The following is a 20,616-nucleotide window of genomic DNA, read 5'->3' on the forward strand; positions in this document are numbered from 1 at the left end:
ACAGGCAGCAAGGGATCTTTTATTTGCGCTTCCCACAGGCAGGATAGCACAAACCATGGCCTTTGTTGAACCAGTTATGGATCACTGGTCGGTGCAAGTGGTTTACACCTACCCACTGAGCCTTGCGGAGCAATCACTCAGGGTTTGGAGTTGGTATCTGGATTAAAATCCCATGCCTTGACTGGGATCCGAACCCAGTACCTACCAGCCTGTAGACCGATGGCCTAACCACGACGCCACCGAGGCCGGTATTTTCGTTATAATGCGTCTAAATTTCGGACAATATTTTTGGCCCATTCAGTAGATCAACTGTCGAGTGACCTTGCTTATAATTATAGCAAGAAACTCTATGTATGGAAATAATATTATGCTTTATGTATAGCGGTGTGTAAAACATGGTTGGTTGGGCTTCTGAGTTATGCGCCTTTCTTGATGTCCTGACCTACATGTTTACAAATATCGACATATCTAAGACATGTATACACTGCAGCAATGTTCTGGTCATGGCTTATAGTTCCAAGACAATGGCTTATTGGTGGGTGCTGTAAGAAATGAATCAGCAGTGTAGAGCGCTACATTACTGATATGAAGAATCAATCTGATAGAAATCAGAACCCGTGCTTATAAAATATTAAAGATCCCAAAGTCGAGATTTCAACAAAGACTAGAGACTGTATGCCAAATTCATTAAGATGAGTCGAGAACGTGATAAGACACAGTGGCGTGGGTTCAGAAAAATCATATCTATTGGAGTGTGTGGGCTGAGAAGATTTCATTTATTTAAAAAAAAACTGAATTCTGTCGAAACCGGTCAAGCTTCATAGTCCCAAATTTTCTAATTTATAAAACGAGGGCCTCTAATCACCGGATCCTGCCTAAATATACTAAATATTAGGTTCTCGATCTGATCCGGTTTATACAGGTTTCAAAGTAAAGTTTGTTTTATTTAACGACGCCACTCGAGCACATTGATTTTTTATCTTATCATCGGCTATTGGACGTCAAACATATATGGTCATTCTGACACTGTTTTTTAGAGGAAACCCGCTGTCGCCACATAGGCTACTCTTTTACGACAGGCAGCAAGGAATCTTTTATTTGCGCTTCCCACAGGCAGGATAGCACAAACCATGGCCTTTGTTGAACCAGTTATGGATCACTGGTCGGTGCAAGTGGTTTACACCTACCCATTGAGCCTTGCGGAGCACTCACTCAGGGTTTGGAGTCGGTATCTGGATTAAAAATCCCATGCTTCGACTGGGATCCGAACCCAGTACCTACCAGCCTGTAGACCGATGGCCTAACCACGACGCCACCGAGGCCGGTCATACAGGTTTTACTGCACATGTATTTGTGTGTCTTTCGAGATTTGGATGTTGGGGTTAAATATAGTACATGTTGGATTTGATTGAGTAGAAGGCCAGTGGCGGATCCAGAAAATACATTTAGGGGGGACCCAATCACATGAGGCAGGTTTGGAGGGGATCGTAAAAAAATGAAAATTAATACATGTATATAATAAAATTATAACTGTCGCAGCCCCCCCCCCCCCCCAAATCCGCCTCTGATTACCCTACAAGTAACTTTCATTTATAACGGTACGTGAATCTAGTGTCACATGAAATATATTTTGTACATGGTTGCAAATTCTGTCTAGCGTCATCACCAAATTATACGCGGTTAAATTATCTCAAATAATGTACGGTTAGCTGTGGGTTCGTGAAAAAATAATCTACAGCTAGTATGACGTCATAAGTATGGTTTAATATCACTTATGGCTCATCTGATCATAGTTGAAATAACCCTCAATGTGATAGCTTTTATTTTAAACAATTAATTTTCTGGTGTGAAAACACATAAACAACACCAAGGGGGAATACTCTTTTGGTTTCTGGTACACAGTGGATTATTTTGTTATTTCCCTTGCTTCTCAAACTAATGGTAGTACTGTTTTGTTAAACTAGATTTGGTTCATTGTTTGGATACTAATAATGATAATGTTGGAGGAGGGGTCTTTGCTAATAAAACAAAACACATAACTTATTTCATAAAAGTATAGCGTTTATTTATAAATCAGTGTGAAAGAAAAGAAAACATAGTGCACGTGACCTCTCTCTGACACATGTTCCGACTAAATTTTGTAATTGTAATTGAGTGCATTTCCTCCATGCGAGTGATTGAACAAATATCATTATTTTATAAATCATTTTACTATAATACAAGAAGCTTATTTTTTCCCCACCCTTGTATTTCTTAATAAATTATGTTTGTATCGGCACTATGCATTTAATAATTTATTCCATGTACATAAGTGATGAAAATGCCTAAAAGGAAATTATGCTAATAAATAAATAAATAAATAAATATTTGTATTCACTTTATTTACTTAGAAAACACACACACTGACATTCACACACACACAGAGAGAGAGAGAGAGAGAGAGAGAGAGAGAGAGAGAGAGAGAGAGAGAGAGAGAGAGAGAGAGAGAAGAGAGAGAGAGAGAGAGAGAGAGAGAGAGAGAGAGAGACAGAAGACAAAATAGAGAAAAAAGGAATTTTATCGATTTCGCTTCTTGTTTTAAATACTAGTACTCATTATGCTTATCTGCGGGTGGTTCTCGCCTATTGTAATTGGTGGTCTGCGGACCCTCTAAATACTCTATGACCTTTGGAAGCTAGTTGTAATTGCTGGTGCATGTTGTTTGTCCAGGATTCAACTTATGCAGAGAGTCATAAAAATGGAAGAAACCCACTGAGTGACTACATACGGATTTGGCGCATGTTACTGAAGTGTCAACCATCGCCAAATGACGTTAAATGTCGCCCACAGTCAACGCCAATTTAAATATGCGTGTAATATGCATGCGCATACATTCATGACATTTCCCTTACCAGTGGTTTCCTTTGTACACGGGCCAATTCACACTGAGCTGTGATATTTATAAAGCTGTAGGATGTATACCACCAAATCAAATCCCACAGACGACAATGATAACATAATATGTGGCTATATATAATAGTTACTGCATTCAGCATATTGGGCGGGCGGGACGCAGCCCAGTGGTAAAGCGTTCGCTTGATGCGCGATCGGTCTGGGATCGATTCCCGTCGGTGGGCCCATTGGGCTATTTCTCGATCCAGCCAGTGCACCACGACGGGTATATCAAAGGCCGTGGTATGTGCTATCCTGTCTGTGGGATGGTGCATATAAAAGATCCCTTGCTGCTAATCGGAAAGAGTAGCCCATGAAGGGCGACAGCGGGTTTCCTCTCTCAATATTTGTGTGTTGTTCTTATCCATATGTCCGACGCCATATAACCGTAAAATAAAATGTGTTGAGTGCGTCGTTAACTAAAATATATTGGTCAATATAATATGTACCTTAAATATAAATACTACAAACCCTCATACCAATCGTGGGACGAGAAAATAATGTATTGCTGCAGCTTTAAGGTACTCAGCTGTATAGAAATATAGTGTGTGATATTTAGTGTGATGTATTGAAACGGAAAACGTTCATAATTATGTGTTAACACTGTTTTTATACCAGGTAACAGGAACAGCAAATAGCCATTTATCATAATTATCTGTTGATCCTTTTTTTGTATACAAGGAAATAATATAAGGTACAACAAAAAGCCATTTAGTGTATTCCTTCTGGACAGGTTTCTTTGGTTAGGAAAGAAATAGTGTCCATGCCGGCCGTGCTTTAACATTCAATGGATGTATCATGCCATTTTAAATCTAATTTTTTTTAAGCATAACAAACTTGTTCATCTTGAATAAAATACACATCACATTAGTTTAGTTCGTGTTTAATAAAATAATATATTGCAAGAAATTTGAATATAAATATTCAAAATACTTTTTTTTTGTTAAATCTGTGACATACAATATACATATAATATACAATATACATATAATAAAAAGATGCAGTATTTGAATTATTTTCAACATTATTTATTATTATTATTATTTTTTTTTTTTTTTTTTTTTACAAAAGAAAAAGAAAATGCTAAAAGTCCATGTCTGTTCTTTGTGTACTATAATATCTATAAAGAAACAAATTCAAAAGTGATACAGTTATTATTAAATGCTATACTGTCCATCGCCGCTAAGTCGTATCACTGTACAAGAAAACGTCATCAATCTTTGTTTCCCAAAGAACAAGACAAACCAGTTACACTGACAGGTGTTGTCGTATGGCACTCACAGACAACAGTTACTGGAGTAAGCCTGTTTGTTCCGAACACACGCCATTAAATTCCGTTCTACAAGAAACGCAAGTAGAAAGAATTTCTTTTGGGTCGTGAATACCAACCTAGCATTCAGATCGGTATGTTATCACACCTTGGTTCGCGATATAACACCGATACTAGCTCCTATCGGTTAAAACAACTCAGCAAGTCAAATCCAGGAGCCTATTTCACTAAACATCAAAAGTTTACGTCTGCTACTAGCGGTCATGCGTTTACACGTGTTTGACATCATTACGGAAGATGGAGTATGTTAAAGACAAAAGAAAATGAAATATGTGTTCTTCAAACTATATTTGTTGAACAATAATAGTAATAAGAATGGTTGTTTAGTCGTAGATTTACGTTTACGTGCAAAACTAAGCTTACGATGTTTTGTGAAATTGGGCCCTGGGCCGTACCCAGCTGGGGTAAAGGCGGGGTTGGGTGGGGGCAAGGGCCAATTGAATTTCTTTTTTAAATAAGAGTTTCATTTAGTTTATAAAGCTGAAAAAGACTCTGGGCCGAATTTACAAAGCCTATTTATGTCTTACACGCGCCTAACAACATAACATACATTTTCATTGCTTAAACACGTGCGTTAAAGATAAACAGGCTTCGAAAATTCGGCCAAGATTTTATTTTTTTACTACCCCCACCCCATTACATTAGGTTAGGTACGTCCCTGAATAATAAATCATATATATATATATATATATATATATATATATATATATATATATATATATATATATATATATATACACCTCGTCATAAATATCGCACCACACATTTTAAAGTAAAATTAGAAAATATAAGTTTCGGTTTTTTAAACTACAAGTATATATTTAATATACTACAACATCTGTGAACATAATATCACAAACACACCCTGTTCCGAGCTGCACGTGCATGCTCAGTCGAGCATGATTGATCCGGGGGTCGGTTTGCTAACAATGCAGTATGCACATAGCCTCTTTTGGTGTATGTTATGTTGGCAGACACAGCTAAAATTTGATTTTAGGCATAAATTAAGCTTTATTTTGACCAACCAGTGAAATGCCCAAGCGTCCAGTGCCTCTGAACCAAAGATGGCGAATTATTGGTATGCACCAGACTGGTATGTCATGTCGTGCTATTGGAACACAATTGAACATTAATCACACTGTCATCAGCAGGCTAATACGTAAACATACTGCTTCCGGTGAAGTGAAGGATGCACCGAGGTCTGGACGTCCCAGAAAAACCAATGACAGGGAAGACCGTGCTCTCGTACGCCAAGCCAGACGAAGCCCAAAGTCTACTTGTACACAGCTGCGACATGGATGGCATCCATACAACAGAGTGTCCATCAACACCATCAGACGACATCTAAATTCTGCAGGATTGAGAGCAAGACGACCAATCAGACGTCCACTCCTCACAAATCAGCACCGCCATGCCCGTTTAGCCTGGTGCCAAGCACGTAATCGCTGGAACCTGAGGGCATGGAGAAGGATCCACTGGTCCGATGAAAGCAGATTTTTGCTGCATCATACAGACGGGAGGGCACGAGTTTGGAGGCAGAGAGGCACAGCATATGATCAGAGGAACATTCAAGCTGAGGTTCCATTTGGGGGTGGATCTGTCATGGTGTGGGGGTGTTGTTCCTATGATTGTAAACTTGACCTCATCACAGTTCCCGGAACACTGAATGGACAGATGTACCAGAACTTGATCCTGGACGGTGCTGTTGTGCCTCATTTCGATAACCATGCTCTCGCCACACGTCCAGTCTTCATGGACGATTATGCCAGACCACATCGTGCTCGAGCTGTTGTTCAGCATCTCCAACACAACGCCATTGAGACACTACCATAGCCTGCCAGAAGTCCAGAACTAAATCCTATTGAGCATTTGTGGGACATTTTGGGACGTAGGGTGAGAGCAAGGGATCCTCCAGTTCAGAACCTTCAGGAATTGACCCATGCATTGCATGATGAGTGGCAGCAGATCCCTCAACAAAGCATCAGACGTCTGGTGACAAGCATGAGAAGGCGTGTAGAACATGTTATCCAAGTGCGAGGCGGTTACACCAGATACTGAGTTAGCCAGTCATTGTGGACCTTACTAGTGTGTTTGACATTAATGAAATGTGAACTGTGTTGTGTGTCTGTTGTAACGACCCCGGCAGCCATACTTATTTCACCGTACTTTACGGTGATTTTAGTGAACTTTACTTTGCTACAATTAAACCCTCATTTAGTGCTCAAATTCGGTCTTGTGTTGTAAATTTTCTGACTGAACGCTCACATGAGGCCATATAAACAGTTTAATGTGCTTTTCTAAACACCATTTTTATGAGGCTGAAGATCCAGTTTTACTTAGTGAACAAAATTGGGTGGTGCGATATTTATGACGAGGTGTATATATATATATATATATATATATGCACTTGGAACGGTGACTGTGCACTGTGCTTCGTCAGTCCGATAAAACGTATTCATCCATTGAATGCACGTTCCAGTTCATGGTGTACAGCTAAATATTAATTTACAAAATGGAAACCATTCATTAGTTTCTAGCATAATGCTTGTATAGTACTCTCCATTACATTAAATACACAACAAAAGCAAATTGTGAAACAAAATATAGATTTTTTTTCTTCCATATTGCGCTTTGTATATCTGTTTGGGAAAATCAAAACTTTCATGATATGAATTTGAAATATTGGCGTCATTGCCTGTGGGTCGTGTTAAATCTATTTCTTAATTAACTTTGTGTTCCATTTCCACCAGAATTGTTATGGAATGCATGGATATTACAAACGTAAAATGATTTTCTTTTTAAACTCGAGAACGGTCTTTAATATTTAAAGATATTTCCATTCCTGCCCCTTTAATTTTTAATATTTAATCAACGTCCATTGATTTAGTTTTAAAATTAGCAGTATTTATTTGATAATTATTGAAATTCGGCTAAGTATATTACAAATATGTAGCCAAGTAAATATATATGTTTTTGTTTTGTGTTCTTTAAATAAATATTTTTAAGTTGGCTAATTTGTGTACTGACGAGTTTTCTGAGAATGTGTTAAAGGGACAGACCCTAGTTTTTAAACACTACAGCATATTTTCTACTATTAGAGCCGTTTATGATCACCGAAATCAAACATTACTTATATTTCATTGTTTAGATTATCCATTTCCCTAGAACCGAAGTGTTTCTGGTCATCCTGGTGTTTCTAATAGCACAAAATGCATTTTTCATATTTTTAAAAACGCACGTGCGTTTGAGAAGAAGCGGTTATTTATTCGAGTTCTAGTTTATTTTTAATAATACTTCTCGGTTTTAACGTCACAGACTCTTCTTTCACTGTGTTGTAACTTTATGTTACATGTTTGTATATTGACTAAACTTGAGGGTCTGCGCCTTTAAACTGTGTTAAAATGTGAGAAAGTCGGCGCTAGTGATTTACATATAAACGGTGCTGTTTTATCTCCACACAAAACATATATATGTATACTTCCATAGGCATAGGTGCACGGCGTTCGAGAGAACACAGTGGAATATTGAATATCGAACCGCCATTTTATTATTTCCCGACATGCTCGTCGGTGTCCGACAAAGACTCCATACTGTCTCTGTGCTGCTCTCTTATGTGCCGCACTGCGCATGGCGGAACTGCGTCATGAATAACGATGGCCTCCAGCCGCTCGTTCGTCAGCGTAAAGGGAGACAACTGGTTGTCGGACATTTGACGCTGCAGTATTTTTTGGTGCCGAGTTCTGGCGTTCATGATTGGCTGCGACGGCGCCGGTTTATCTTCGGAATGGTTGACGACTGGAGGTTCCTGAAGCACTATGATAGTCTGCGTTTGACTGGACGACGATGCCGGGGGCGCCAGGTACATGTTAAGATGTTTGTCGCTGGTTAACGGCGAGCTGTGCACGTGGTGTATATGGTCGCACGAAGTGGTAGGGGACGGACTTTGGGTGAATTCGTCTCGGTCACGCTTTGGTGAGATTTTCACAGAATGGTCGTGGCGCGTGTGTTGTACTTGTTTGGTTTTGTAGTATTCGGCTATAATAAAATGAATAATAAAAATTTACACAAGATGTATTAACAACGATAAACAACATAGGCGCGCGGGCACACATACACACGAACACTCAAACACAGATCAAATGAGGGACTCGTCCCCCACCCCTAAAATAAAAGTGCCACTTTTCCTTACTTTTTTATTATTTTGTTTTCAATTTTAATGCTCTTTTGATGATTTTGTAAATGTGCCCTTTTACCCTTAGTCCCCTCCATCACAAACTATTTTCTTTATCCGCCCAAGAAACATGCACCATTGAAGGCATCCACAAGCATACGCACATACATACACAACGTAATATGCACGTTTTAAACATTAATTTAGATATCATCTAACTCAATGTGAGTATCAGTCATCGATACTGTTGGAGGGTGAGGAGATAATTTTCTAAGATATATATTAATATTAATTAAGTCAGTCGACCAGTCACTCAGCCAGTCACCCACTTAGTCAAATGAAGGTCCCCCCCCACCCCACCCCCCAGATACACACACACACATGATGCTCCAACCAGCGATCCACCCACTCACTCAGCCACTGTTCTATGTTAGCTAGACCTGCTTGATATGTAGATGAAGCCAGTCCCCCGCATGATTCTCCAGATCCACTCACTCACTCACTCAATCACTCAATCACTCACTCACTCACCCAAACTCATTCACTCAGCCACTGTTCTATGTTAGCTAACCCTGCTTGATATGTAGATGAAGCCAGTCCCCCACATGATTCTCCAGATCCACTCACTCACTCACTCACTCACTCACTCACTCACCCACCCACTCACTCACTCACTCACCCACTCACTCACTCACTCAGCCAGCCACTGTTCTATATTAGCTAGCCCTGCTTGATATGTAGATGAAGCCAGTCCCCCACATGATTCTCCAGATCCACTCACTCACTCACTCACTTACTCACCCAAACTCACTCACTCAGCCACTGTTCTATGTTAGCTAACCCTGCTTGATATGTAGATGAAGCCAGTTCCCCACATGATTCTCCAGATCCACCCACTCACTCACTCACTCACTCACTCAGCCAGCCACTGTTCTATGTTAGCTAGCCCTGCTTGATATGTAGATGAAGCCAGTCCCCCACATGATTCTCCAGATCCACTCACTCACTCACTCACTCACTCACTCACTCACTCACTCACTCAGCCACTGCTCTATGTTAGCTAGCCCTGCTTGATATGTAGATGAAGCCAGTCCCCCACATGATTCTCCAGATCCACTCACTCACTCACTCACTTACTCACCCAAACTCACTCACTCAACCACTGTTCTATGCTAGCTAACCCTGCTTGATATGTAGATGAAGCCAGTCCCCCACATGATTCTCCAGATCCACTCACTCACTCACTCACTCACTCACTCACTCACTCACTCAGCCAGCCACTGTTCTATGTTAGCTAGCCCTGCTTGATATGTAGATGAAGCCAGTCCCCCACATGATTCTCCAGATCCACTCACTCACTCACTCACTCACTCACTCACTCACTCACTCAGCCACTGCTCTATGTTAGCTAGCCCTGCTTGATATGTAGATGAAGCCAGTCCCCCACATGATTCTCCAGATCCATTCACTCACTCACTCACTCACTCAAAGTCACTCACTCACTCACCCAAACTCACTCAGCCACTGTTCTGTGTTAGCTTGCCCTGCTTGACATGTAGATGAAGCCAGTCCCCCACATGATTCTCCAGATCCACTCACTCACTCACTCACCCACCCACTCACTCACTCACCCAAACTCACCCAGCCACTATTCTGTGTTAGCTTGCCCTGCTTGATATGTAGATGAAGACAGTCCCCCACATGATTCTCCAGATCCACTCACTCACTCACTCACTCACTCACTCACTCAAAGTCACTCACTCACCCAAACTCACTCAGCCACTGTTCTGTGTTAGCTTGCCTTGCTTGATATGTAGATGAAGCCAGTCCCCCACATGATTCTCCAGATCCACTCACTCACTCACTCACGTACCCACTCACTCACTCACTCACCCAAACTCACTTATTCACCCACTGTTCTATGTTAGCTAGCCCTGCTTGATATGTAGATGAAGCCAGTCCCCCTCATGATTTTCCAGATCCACTCACTCACTCATTCACTCATTCAGTCACCCACCCAATCACTCACTCACTCACTCACTCACTCACTCACTCACAGCCACTGTTCTATGTTAGCTATCCCTACTTGATATGGAGATGAATGCGGCCCCCCACATGATGCTCCAGATCCAGCCGAGTAGGAAGAGGAAGGCTGTGACGAACTGCAGCAGGGCGACGCCCGAGTTGACCCACACCACCGTCTTCTTACTCAGACACTTCTCACGCGCCTCCGAGCAGCACAGCACGGACAGACCAGCCATCAGCGTACCTGGAAAGAAAACGTTTACATTTGTTTGTTTAACAACACCACTAGAGCACATTGATTTATCAATCATAGGCTACTGGATGTTAAATATTTGATAATTTTGACATATAGCCTTAGAAAGAAAACCAATTTTTTTTTACATTAGTAGTAAGGGATCTTTTATATGCACAAACTCACAGACATGATAGCACATATCAAAGCCTTTGATATACCAGTCGTGGTGTACTGGAAGTAAACTGCATCATCAATATTCAGCACAGACTTCAGTTTGTGTTTTGTGTGAATAGTCTACAGGCAGGAATCAACCCTGTTCTCATACCATAATTATAGGAATTGGGCCCCCTCTGAAAATTGCATGTTCCAGCAGTTGACAGCAACAGCTTTGACTTCCGCTCCACAACCTAAAATATTCTAATTTTATCTGGTGATAAGTAAATGCTTATAGTCTTGATCAGTTGAAGTGTTCAAATATGGCACACATTCCGACGATTCAACAGGATGTAGAGCATTTTGGTGAGCACCAAATGGCAACATAAACACATTATCTCGTGAACGTAGCCAGCTAGTGTCACTTATAGGTGTACTTCAAATTTAAGGAGGGAAGCATACTTAAATAACACACACACACACACACACACACACACACACACACACACACACACACACACACACACACACACACACACACACACACACATACATATATATATATATATATATATTGTCATGGCTGTCCCAACAATTTTCGTAACTGTGTGCTGTGACGTGGACCTTTCTCAAGTAATTTTAATATTGGACAAAACTAAATATTTATTTTTACGTTTAGTAGTAATTATTTGCATATTTGCTTGTATTCTGTAATGTCTGGAACTATGCCATTTATAGAGGATAATAAACGAGTTACCAGTTATTATCAAATTTATGTCCCGAGTGAAATAATTTTCAGTTGTCACGAGCTTTTAGCGAGTGACTAATGAAAATTATTTCACGAGGGACATAAATTTGATAATAACTGGTACCGACTTTGTTATTCTATTTATTACCTCAGCTACTTTTTCTCTAAAATCCTTTATTTTGGACACACATGCACGAAGGCCAACCTGCTTAGAACGATTCAGAAATAATTATGATACAAAATCTATAAGGAATTGCATTAAAATGACATTTTGTTATAAATTTAACACTAAAAACAGAGAGCCGTAAACGCAAACTCTTTAAACTACATGACGTCATTGTGTGTGTTGTCGTGATGACGTCATATTTAGTACCGACAAGGTCATTGGTTTGTAAGCGTCAAATTGTCCAATAGTATTGTTCGTTAGACCAATGCAGAATATTTCTCACTGAGAAAATATGGAAAATATTTTCCCTGTTATGAGTGACCGCTGGGGTAATAAATTACAGTTATTGTTTAATGAAATTCTTAGTAGTGCCGTTTGTCGTGTCGCGCACTATAGGCAAAAACGAAATTGCGTAACTATTGTTATTAGTGATCGTTTGGATGCACAATGCGAGCTACATTTAGTTGTATTTCATAATATGTTTATAGTGTATGAAATTATGTGTGTAAATAGTTGCCGTAATTTATTTATGGGATATTAGTATATTATGATCGCTAAATGTGTTAATTTAATGTTTGACGTCCGTGTTTTGGTCTTGCGGTCTTCGACTTTATTTAATTCCTAAATTCCTGTGCATATAAAAACTATGACACAACGTTGACATTAATATTATTGATGTAAGTATTTCCATAACTGCAAAGTGTGTGTACTTACACACTGAAAACATCCCATGGGCTCATAAATAAACCTGGGATAAATTTCCGATATATCGTTTGTAAATAACAGTATAAAAATGCAGTTTTTATAATATTCCCAAAGGCTTTTTCATTAAAACTATTTTGTATTGGAATTAGACCCAAAAAGCAATTGTGTAGTGACAGTCTCGTGTTTATGCACATTAGAATTTGTTTGTATTATTAGCTTGAATTCCCAATGTATTTGCAATGCACAATAGCTTGTTTCGGTGCCAGGTAAATAATGTCGTTTTTATAATATCCCCAAAGGCTTTTTCATTAAAACTATTTTATATTGAAATTAGACCAAAAAAGCAATTGTGTAGTGATAGTCTCATGTTTATGCACATTAGAATTTGTTTGTATTATTAGCCTGAATTCCCAATGTATTTGCAATGCACAATAGCGTGTTTCCGTACCTAGTCAATAATGTCGTTTTTATAAATATTCTAAAGGCTTTTTCTGTGAAATTGTTTTACGCTAATTTTAGACTAAAAAACCAATTAACAAATGTTAGTTTTATGTCTATGCACTTTAGAAATTTCCAGTATTAATTATTTCAAGTTTGTAATGCTTTTGCTATAGACTGAACTGACGTATTTATAAAAGTTGAAGTTTCTCAGGATTTAGAGTGTGCATTTACAAACTGTAAATTGCAAACAGAAGCTGGACCAAAAAGCAATTACTTTATTTATTGAAAAGTTTGTTGTTGTTGTTTTTTTGTTTTTTGTTTTTCTAAAGAAAACCATTTTTGGATTACCCAAAACTTTGCAAGAATATGTGCCTGTTAAACAGCTGGACCTAAACAGAGTTACATAATGTAAGTGAACCCTCAATGCTGCTTGGCCATGATGCCCTTGGCTGTGTTGGACCCCCCTGGTAAGGCATGTTTATTGTCCGATCCTGCCACAGATGAGATAGTACCCACATGTAATAACAGTATACCACCAACAAAAACACAACACCAAGAAACAAGAAACTATACACTTAACAGAGAGAAAGCATTATCCAAAATAAAAAATACCCTGAATGTTTGTGATGTGAAAAACAATCTTTCTGATTTCACTTAGAAAAATAACAATAAATGTGCAAGTGTGATTTTAAAACCTGAAATTTTCCAATTATATAGACAAGCAATATTTCACCGATACTGGGGACAGAGTGAACATGACAATCAATTACGAATCACATGGACAGAAGTAACAGACGAAACCAAAACAACAATCACTGAAGACAAGATAGCTATAGCAACTGTGGATAGCCAAGGAAAACACATTAAGTGGGGAACTCTGCACGTATACAGAACCACATGCCATCTAATATTTCAGGGGCAGGCACAGTTGTGGGTTGAGAACGAAGTTCCAAAACTGTCACAAATTGCCAAAAAAATAACTATCGGAGAAATAAGTAAGAAAGATGTCGCCACATTAATGAAACTAGAGGACAGAAAAACTCTAGACATCACTGAACAAGATCTATCCACTTATAACACCATGCAAACCAATATGCCTGTTCAAGTATCCATTGATAACTCGGATGACTATACTGTTACAACGTCTTTTATGGAATCGACAACAAACTATTCTGAGGTTGAGATGGACGATGAGGTCAATGACACCAGCTGTACTAAACCTAAAAAACTGTACAAAAAAACAAACAACACCTGTGAAAGCTAACCATTCAAAACGCACAACACGAAAAGGTAACCAGTGCGCTGGCTCCACATTAGATTTTAGCCAAAAGATTATAGAACTACGTGAAGCTTTCTGCACCCAAGAGTCCAGAATGGACGACCACATGAGGGACACGGAAGAATTGATCATCGACATAAGAGTGCAATTCTCAAATCGCATAAAAGAAATGCAAGAATCCCATAACAGATCTATAGAAAACTTAAACTTGACAATATCCAAATAAAAAAGGCCAATGAAACGCTAGAAAGAAAACTTGAACAACTTGAAAAGAAAAACAGAGCCCTATCTGCCAGTTTACAAGTACATGCAGTAAATGTGGAGTTACTCCAAACTTCACAGAAATCAACAGTGGAGACTTTGATAGAAATTAAAGAGGGACAGTTTGAGGACAGATCAAATATACCACTGACGTCGGCCGTTAAAGAAAACTGTTCTATGTCACGCATAAAAGAAAAAAACAACCCCATAAACAACACAGATGAGCAATCAAGTACAGAAGAAGACAACGAAGAAGAGCAATTTATTCAGGTGAAAAAGAAACAGCAAAATGTAAAGACCATTCACAACACCAAACTTCAAACGGAAGGTAACTCTGAGAACATTAGGCAGCCAGTCCCCCCAACACACAATACATACATCAGTGATGAAGTAACATCACTTTTCCTAGGTGACTCGATTCTGCGTTTTATCGGTCAACACATTCCAAACCGTACGTCAAAGGTGCTGTTTTACCCAGGACATGGAGTGACCAAACTCACGGAACGAGTAAAGAACTTGCTTCAAAAAACAACTGTGAAGAAAGTCATTGTTCACATTGGAGTAAATGACTGCCATACCCCTCCAGATTACGCTTTTGATGTAAGTGAATACAAACAGTTGTTTAATGAATGTAAAAGTAAATTTCCAAATGCAGCCATTTACTTTTCACTCATCTTGCCTTCTTTAACTCGAGGCCAGCTCCACAAAAACATCAACAACGCAAATGATAAGATAAAAAAATTAGCTTCCTAATTAAATGTGGAAGTAATTGACCATTCAACTCTGTTTGTTACAGTGAATGGTGCCCCCAAAAAGAACATGTATCACGACAAAGTCCACCCCAGTAAATATAAATCTCGTATTCTTGCCAACTCATTCCTGGAGTCTGTGGGTCTTACAATTAAACACAACAAAGACAGATCAAGTCGTGATACTGACACCCATCCACAGGTGCATGCCAGGGAGCACAAGTACACCCACCAAGATTTCCCACCATTGCCAAACAGAAGCAACAGTTATCCCCACAGAAAAACCGATCATGCCGAGAGAAACCAGCATCATCACAACGAAAATACTATGGTGCATTCCAGTGAACGGATGAATGGTCAACGGATGACAAACACTTATAATGCCAACATTTTCTCAACTCCAAATGACAGGATAAGCAATCAACATCAATATCATCCATTCTCAACTCACGTACCGTCTACAGTAAGAGACAGCAATGTTCCTTGGGGTTTCCCAGGGAGCGCTACCAGCAGGATGCCATTCACTGATCATCAGAGTGCTCAATATATACTGCAGCATCTCAATAATCTGTTCCGATATTCATGTACATAAATGTGTGCAAAACGTTAAGTGTATGTGAGAGAGGTGAAGTAGGGGGTTATATAGCCAATGGATCAGCATTCCGGAAGGTTGAATTTGATTAATGTTAACATCAAATTCACAATTTAATATTTCATTTTGGAATATACAAGGTATATCCGACTTAAAACGTGATGAATTTAATAAGTGTTTTAAAAACTTTCATGTTATTGGTCTCTCTGAGACATGGTTAGGAAACAAGAGTGACTTCAATTTTACAGGATATTTTTCAATTTCCAATCCACGCAAACAGTTTGTGCAAGCATCCCGTGGTGGATTGGCTTTTTTATTTTATCTGTAAAACTGGTTTAAAGCCTTTTGTTTCTTTTGTAGCATGTAGTGAATTTACATTATGGATTAGAATTAGTAAAACGTTTTTATCGGTTGACAAAGATATATTTGTCTGCACTACTTATGTACCACCTGAAAATTCATCATATTGGAAAAATTTAACAACAGATCCCTTTAATGTCATAAGTAATGAAGTTTTAAAATATTCGCAGCATGGATCGATAATAATTGGCGGGGACTTTAACGCTAGAACTGCTACCGAGTGTGGGTGTGTGAATAGTGATGGAGTTAATTTTCTTGAAAACATATATGTACCGTCAGATATTTTTACTACCATAGAGACAAAAAGAAATAACCGAGATAATATAACGAACAAATTTGGACAATCCCTCATATCACTAGCAATTGCATCAAAATTAATTATTTTAAATGGTAGAACAGTTGGAGATCACTTGGGGACAGTTTACATGCCACACGTACAATGGTCAGAGTGTTGTAGATTATGTTCTTACATCTGAAGAACTCTACAGCCATGTGAAATATTTCAATATTAAACCACTTTCATGGACATCAGATCACTGTCAGCTCTCCCTAAAACTTAATATATCAGTTAGAAACAAAAAGTCACAGGAAAATCCAAAACAATTGAGCCATAAATTCACGAAACGTAAACAAAGAAAATGGCACAATAATAGCATGCCACGTGTATACTCAGCAGTAATGTCAGATGAAAACAAAGAGGCACTCAATAGGTTCATTTTGACACCACCACCAACGTCGGATGTAGACGCAAGCTGCTATGTCAGCTTGTTTGAATCTATAGTAAATGCCATAAATCTATATGCTACCAAAAATCAGAATTTAAATAGATCTCTGAAGAAAAATCTTTGGTTTGACATAGAATGCAAAAATGCCAAATTAGCTATGGAATCTAATTTCAAGACATTTAATGCTAATAACACACAAGAAACAAAGCAAAATGCATTTCTGTCCAAAAAGAAATATAAGAGATTAACCCGTCATAAAAAAGGTCTCATAAAAGTGATCTTGTTTCAAAACTTAGAAGTATACCTAAGAATGACACAAAAGCTTTATGGCATACAATTAATAGTATCAAGGATTTAAAAAAAAAACGAAGTGTTCCCTGATCCTCATGAATTAGTAGACCACTTTGAAAAGATCTACCAAGATCCAACAGTTAACTGTTCTTCTAATGAGGTTGATTATACTAATCTGCAGGATAACCAAGTGATTAATTCACCAATATCAGCACTGGAAATTATAGCATGTATTGAAGATATTAAGCTGAAAAAGGCACAGGGTGTAGACAATGTCAGTAATGAGCTTATCAAATGTCTCTTTCCATTAATACTAGATCATGTTGTCAAACTTTTCAATGATATATTGTCAATAGGCTATTTTCCTCCACAGTGGGCCCATTCAATAATTGTCCCTTTGCACAAAAAAGGTGACAAAACAGACCCAAGTAACTATCGTGGAATCGCTCTAAGTAGTTGTATTGGTAAATTGTTTTGCAAAATAATAGATAAACGAATTGTAGACTACCTACAACAAACCAACCAAATTGATATCTGTCAAGCTGGGTTCAGGCAAGGATTTAGAACAACAGATCACATATTTACACTAAAAACTCTGATTGATAAATATAAATGTAAAAAGAAAAAGGTCTATGCATGTTTTGTAGATCTCAAACGAGCATTCGATTCTGTGGATAGAAGCAAATTATTTAATAAAATTGCTCTTATGGGGGTTACAGGTAATGTTTTAAAAATAATCGAATCTTTATATGTTAATATTACATATAGTGTTCAGACTGATAAAGACATATCACAACCATTCCAATCAAACATTGGTATTCGCCAGGGCTGTATTTTATCTCCAACACTATTTACTATGTTTATTAATGACTTCCAAGAATAGTTATGTAACATTGGAGATAAAGTATCACTAGACACAATGCGCTTAAGCCATCTACTTTTTGCAGATGATCTTCTACTTTTATCAGAAACCCCACATGGTCTACAACAGCTCCTTGATCAACTAGATATATATTGTAATGACAACAATCTTACTATTAATTTAAATAAAACAAAAATTGTTATTTTTGGTGGCCAAAGTACAACAAATAAGCTTACTTGGCATCTCTCTGGCAATAAAGTCCCAGTTGTAACAAAGTATACATATTTAGGGGTTGACTTTACTCAAAATGGAAATTTTAAAGAATATTCCCGATCACTTTGGAGCAAAGGACTAGGTTGTTTTTACAAGATGCAGAAAGAATTCTCAAATGTTAACCTACCAGTAGACATTTCATGCCATTTAATTCTCTTGTTGAGCCTGTCCTTTTATATGCCAGTGAGGTTTGGGGTGCCCAGTTCATATCATTAAAATATTTGCAAACTTTCCTACCAGAGAGAGTGCTTTTAAAATTCTGTAAATCAACACTACAGGTTAATAGTCGTACCCATAATTGGGCCTCTAGAACTGAGCTAGGTTTGTACCCACTCCTGTTGTCTGTGGTAAAAAGAATGTTACATTTTTACTCCCATATGCAAACTACGGACAACATTATTTTACAACCTGCTTTCTCTGAATGCACAAGCCTTGAAAAGAAAAATATTAGTTGGCTTCACAAATTATATTATTGCATTGGTGAGTTGAATCAAAAACGAAGCACTGTCAATTATCCTATTCATCTTATAAATATAATTAAAACTAAGTATCACAATATTTTAAAAAGAAAACCTTATAGCTCCAGCCAAAAGAGATGGATCCAGTAATAAGATGCGAACGTACAAATTATATAAACACAATATTCAACTAGAGCCATATTTATTACACTGTATACATCCAGAACATCGTAAAGCTTTTACTAAATTACGTCTCAGTGACCACAAATTAAAAATAGAGACTGGGCGCCATACAAAACCCTTCACTCCAGTGGAAGAACGTTTATGTGACCACTGCAATGTAATTGAAGATGAATACCATCATATCATAATATGTAAGAAATATAATAGTCAACGTGTCAAATTATATGCATATCTAACTTTCCATAATTACCTATTTAAAAGTATGAGTATGCAAGACAAATTTATATTTATTATGCAAAACCAAAATCCAGCCTGTGCTGGTGCGGTATGCAAATTTGTTCACGATTATACATGTATTGCCCATAATTAGTCCTTATTTAGTCATTTTGTTTGTTTCTTGTTTATGCATATGTTTTGCATCCAGTTCCGTATGGACAAACAAACATTAAAGACATGTCCCCTTGTCCAACTTTCCAAATTTCTTACATTGCATACATTTAAATTGACACTGGAATAACTTTTACTTATATTTTTAAAAGTCAAATTTTATTAATTTTATCAAATTAACTTTACTATCTTTATTTAATTAACTTGTTTTATGGAAGCAATATTTATAAGCAACTGCAAGCTGTTTACATTTATTGGAGATGCAGTCCTCACTGGTTTCATATAATTATATCTGAAAGGAAGAGATCTATCTATCTATATGTTGGAAACTTACCTGTGAACATTAACTTTATTTTCATTTGCTCATAACTTTTAAATAAATTTATAATTCTGAAAACTGGAACACTTCGCCTTTGTCATCTGTGGATATTATTTATATTCTCTGGAGATTGTTGATATCATTGGGATGCGGCCACAACAATATATATATATATATATATATATATACACACACACTCACACATACACAAACAGACACACACACATACAAGCACACAAACACACACGCGCGTGCGCACGCTAGCATATTCTGATTGGGGGTGCAATCGTATCCGCCACCTCATCCCCGGCTACGGGCCTGCATTTTCTAAAGATTATATGTAGAACTTAGCCAAGAATTCACGGGTTGTACATGACATGAGTGTTTCATAAAAATAAAACCCCCAGAAAGTTTCATCCAAGAGTACAATACAGTGCTTTAGAGAACCATGTACGATGTACCATCAGTACATAATAAAAATTAATAATTAAAAAATAACAATAATTTGTTTTATTACAATGTATGGTGTAAATGTGCAGAACGGGCGTTCTCAATTCCTTTAATTTAAAAATAGTAAACGTCCCAGTTTGCAATGTCAGGTGTCTGTATATATATATATATATATATATATATATATATATATATATATATATATATATATTTCAAAAGCCATTTTACCAGCTCAAACCATAAGCTTTTGAGGTGCAATTGTCAGATTCATCGATGGAGGCAAATGGCGTGTGCAAAGAAAATCATTTGCTTAACTGGGAGACACATAAATATTTTACATACCCGCTAATGAAAAGGTGAGTCCATGCCAATAAATTATTTCACGGTTGGAGTACATTTGCCACATCATGACCTCGGCCGACAAGCCACACGATGACTCTAATATTGTGCCTCAGTGGTGTCGTTAAACAATACAAGCTTTAACTTGAATCAAATAAATCCCTCAAGAAAACAAATACATAT

General features: G+C 37.8%; 1 protein-coding gene across 1 annotated transcript in view; it reads right to left on the reverse strand.

Moving 5' to 3' along the window:
- Window positions 1–4,990: 4,990 nt before the first annotated feature.
- LOC121370946 overlaps window positions 4,991–20,616 on the reverse strand; it is a 78,812-nt gene continuing 63,186 nt past the window's right edge. The window contains exons 2-3 of the mRNA XM_041496500.1: window positions 10,519–10,701; window positions 4,991–8,296 (exon numbers count right to left, since the gene is read on the reverse strand). Coding sequence (XP_041352434.1) covers window positions 7,809–8,296; window positions 10,519–10,701 — 671 coding nt within the window. The 3' untranslated portion in view covers window positions 4,991–7,808. The remainder of the gene's footprint in view (window positions 8,297–10,518; window positions 10,702–20,616) is intronic.

This window comes from Gigantopelta aegis, chromosome 4 (assembly GCF_016097555.1).
Source record: "Gigantopelta aegis isolate Gae_Host chromosome 4, Gae_host_genome, whole genome shotgun sequence".
Lineage (NCBI taxonomy): Eukaryota > Metazoa > Mollusca > Gastropoda > Neomphalida > Peltospiridae > Gigantopelta > Gigantopelta aegis.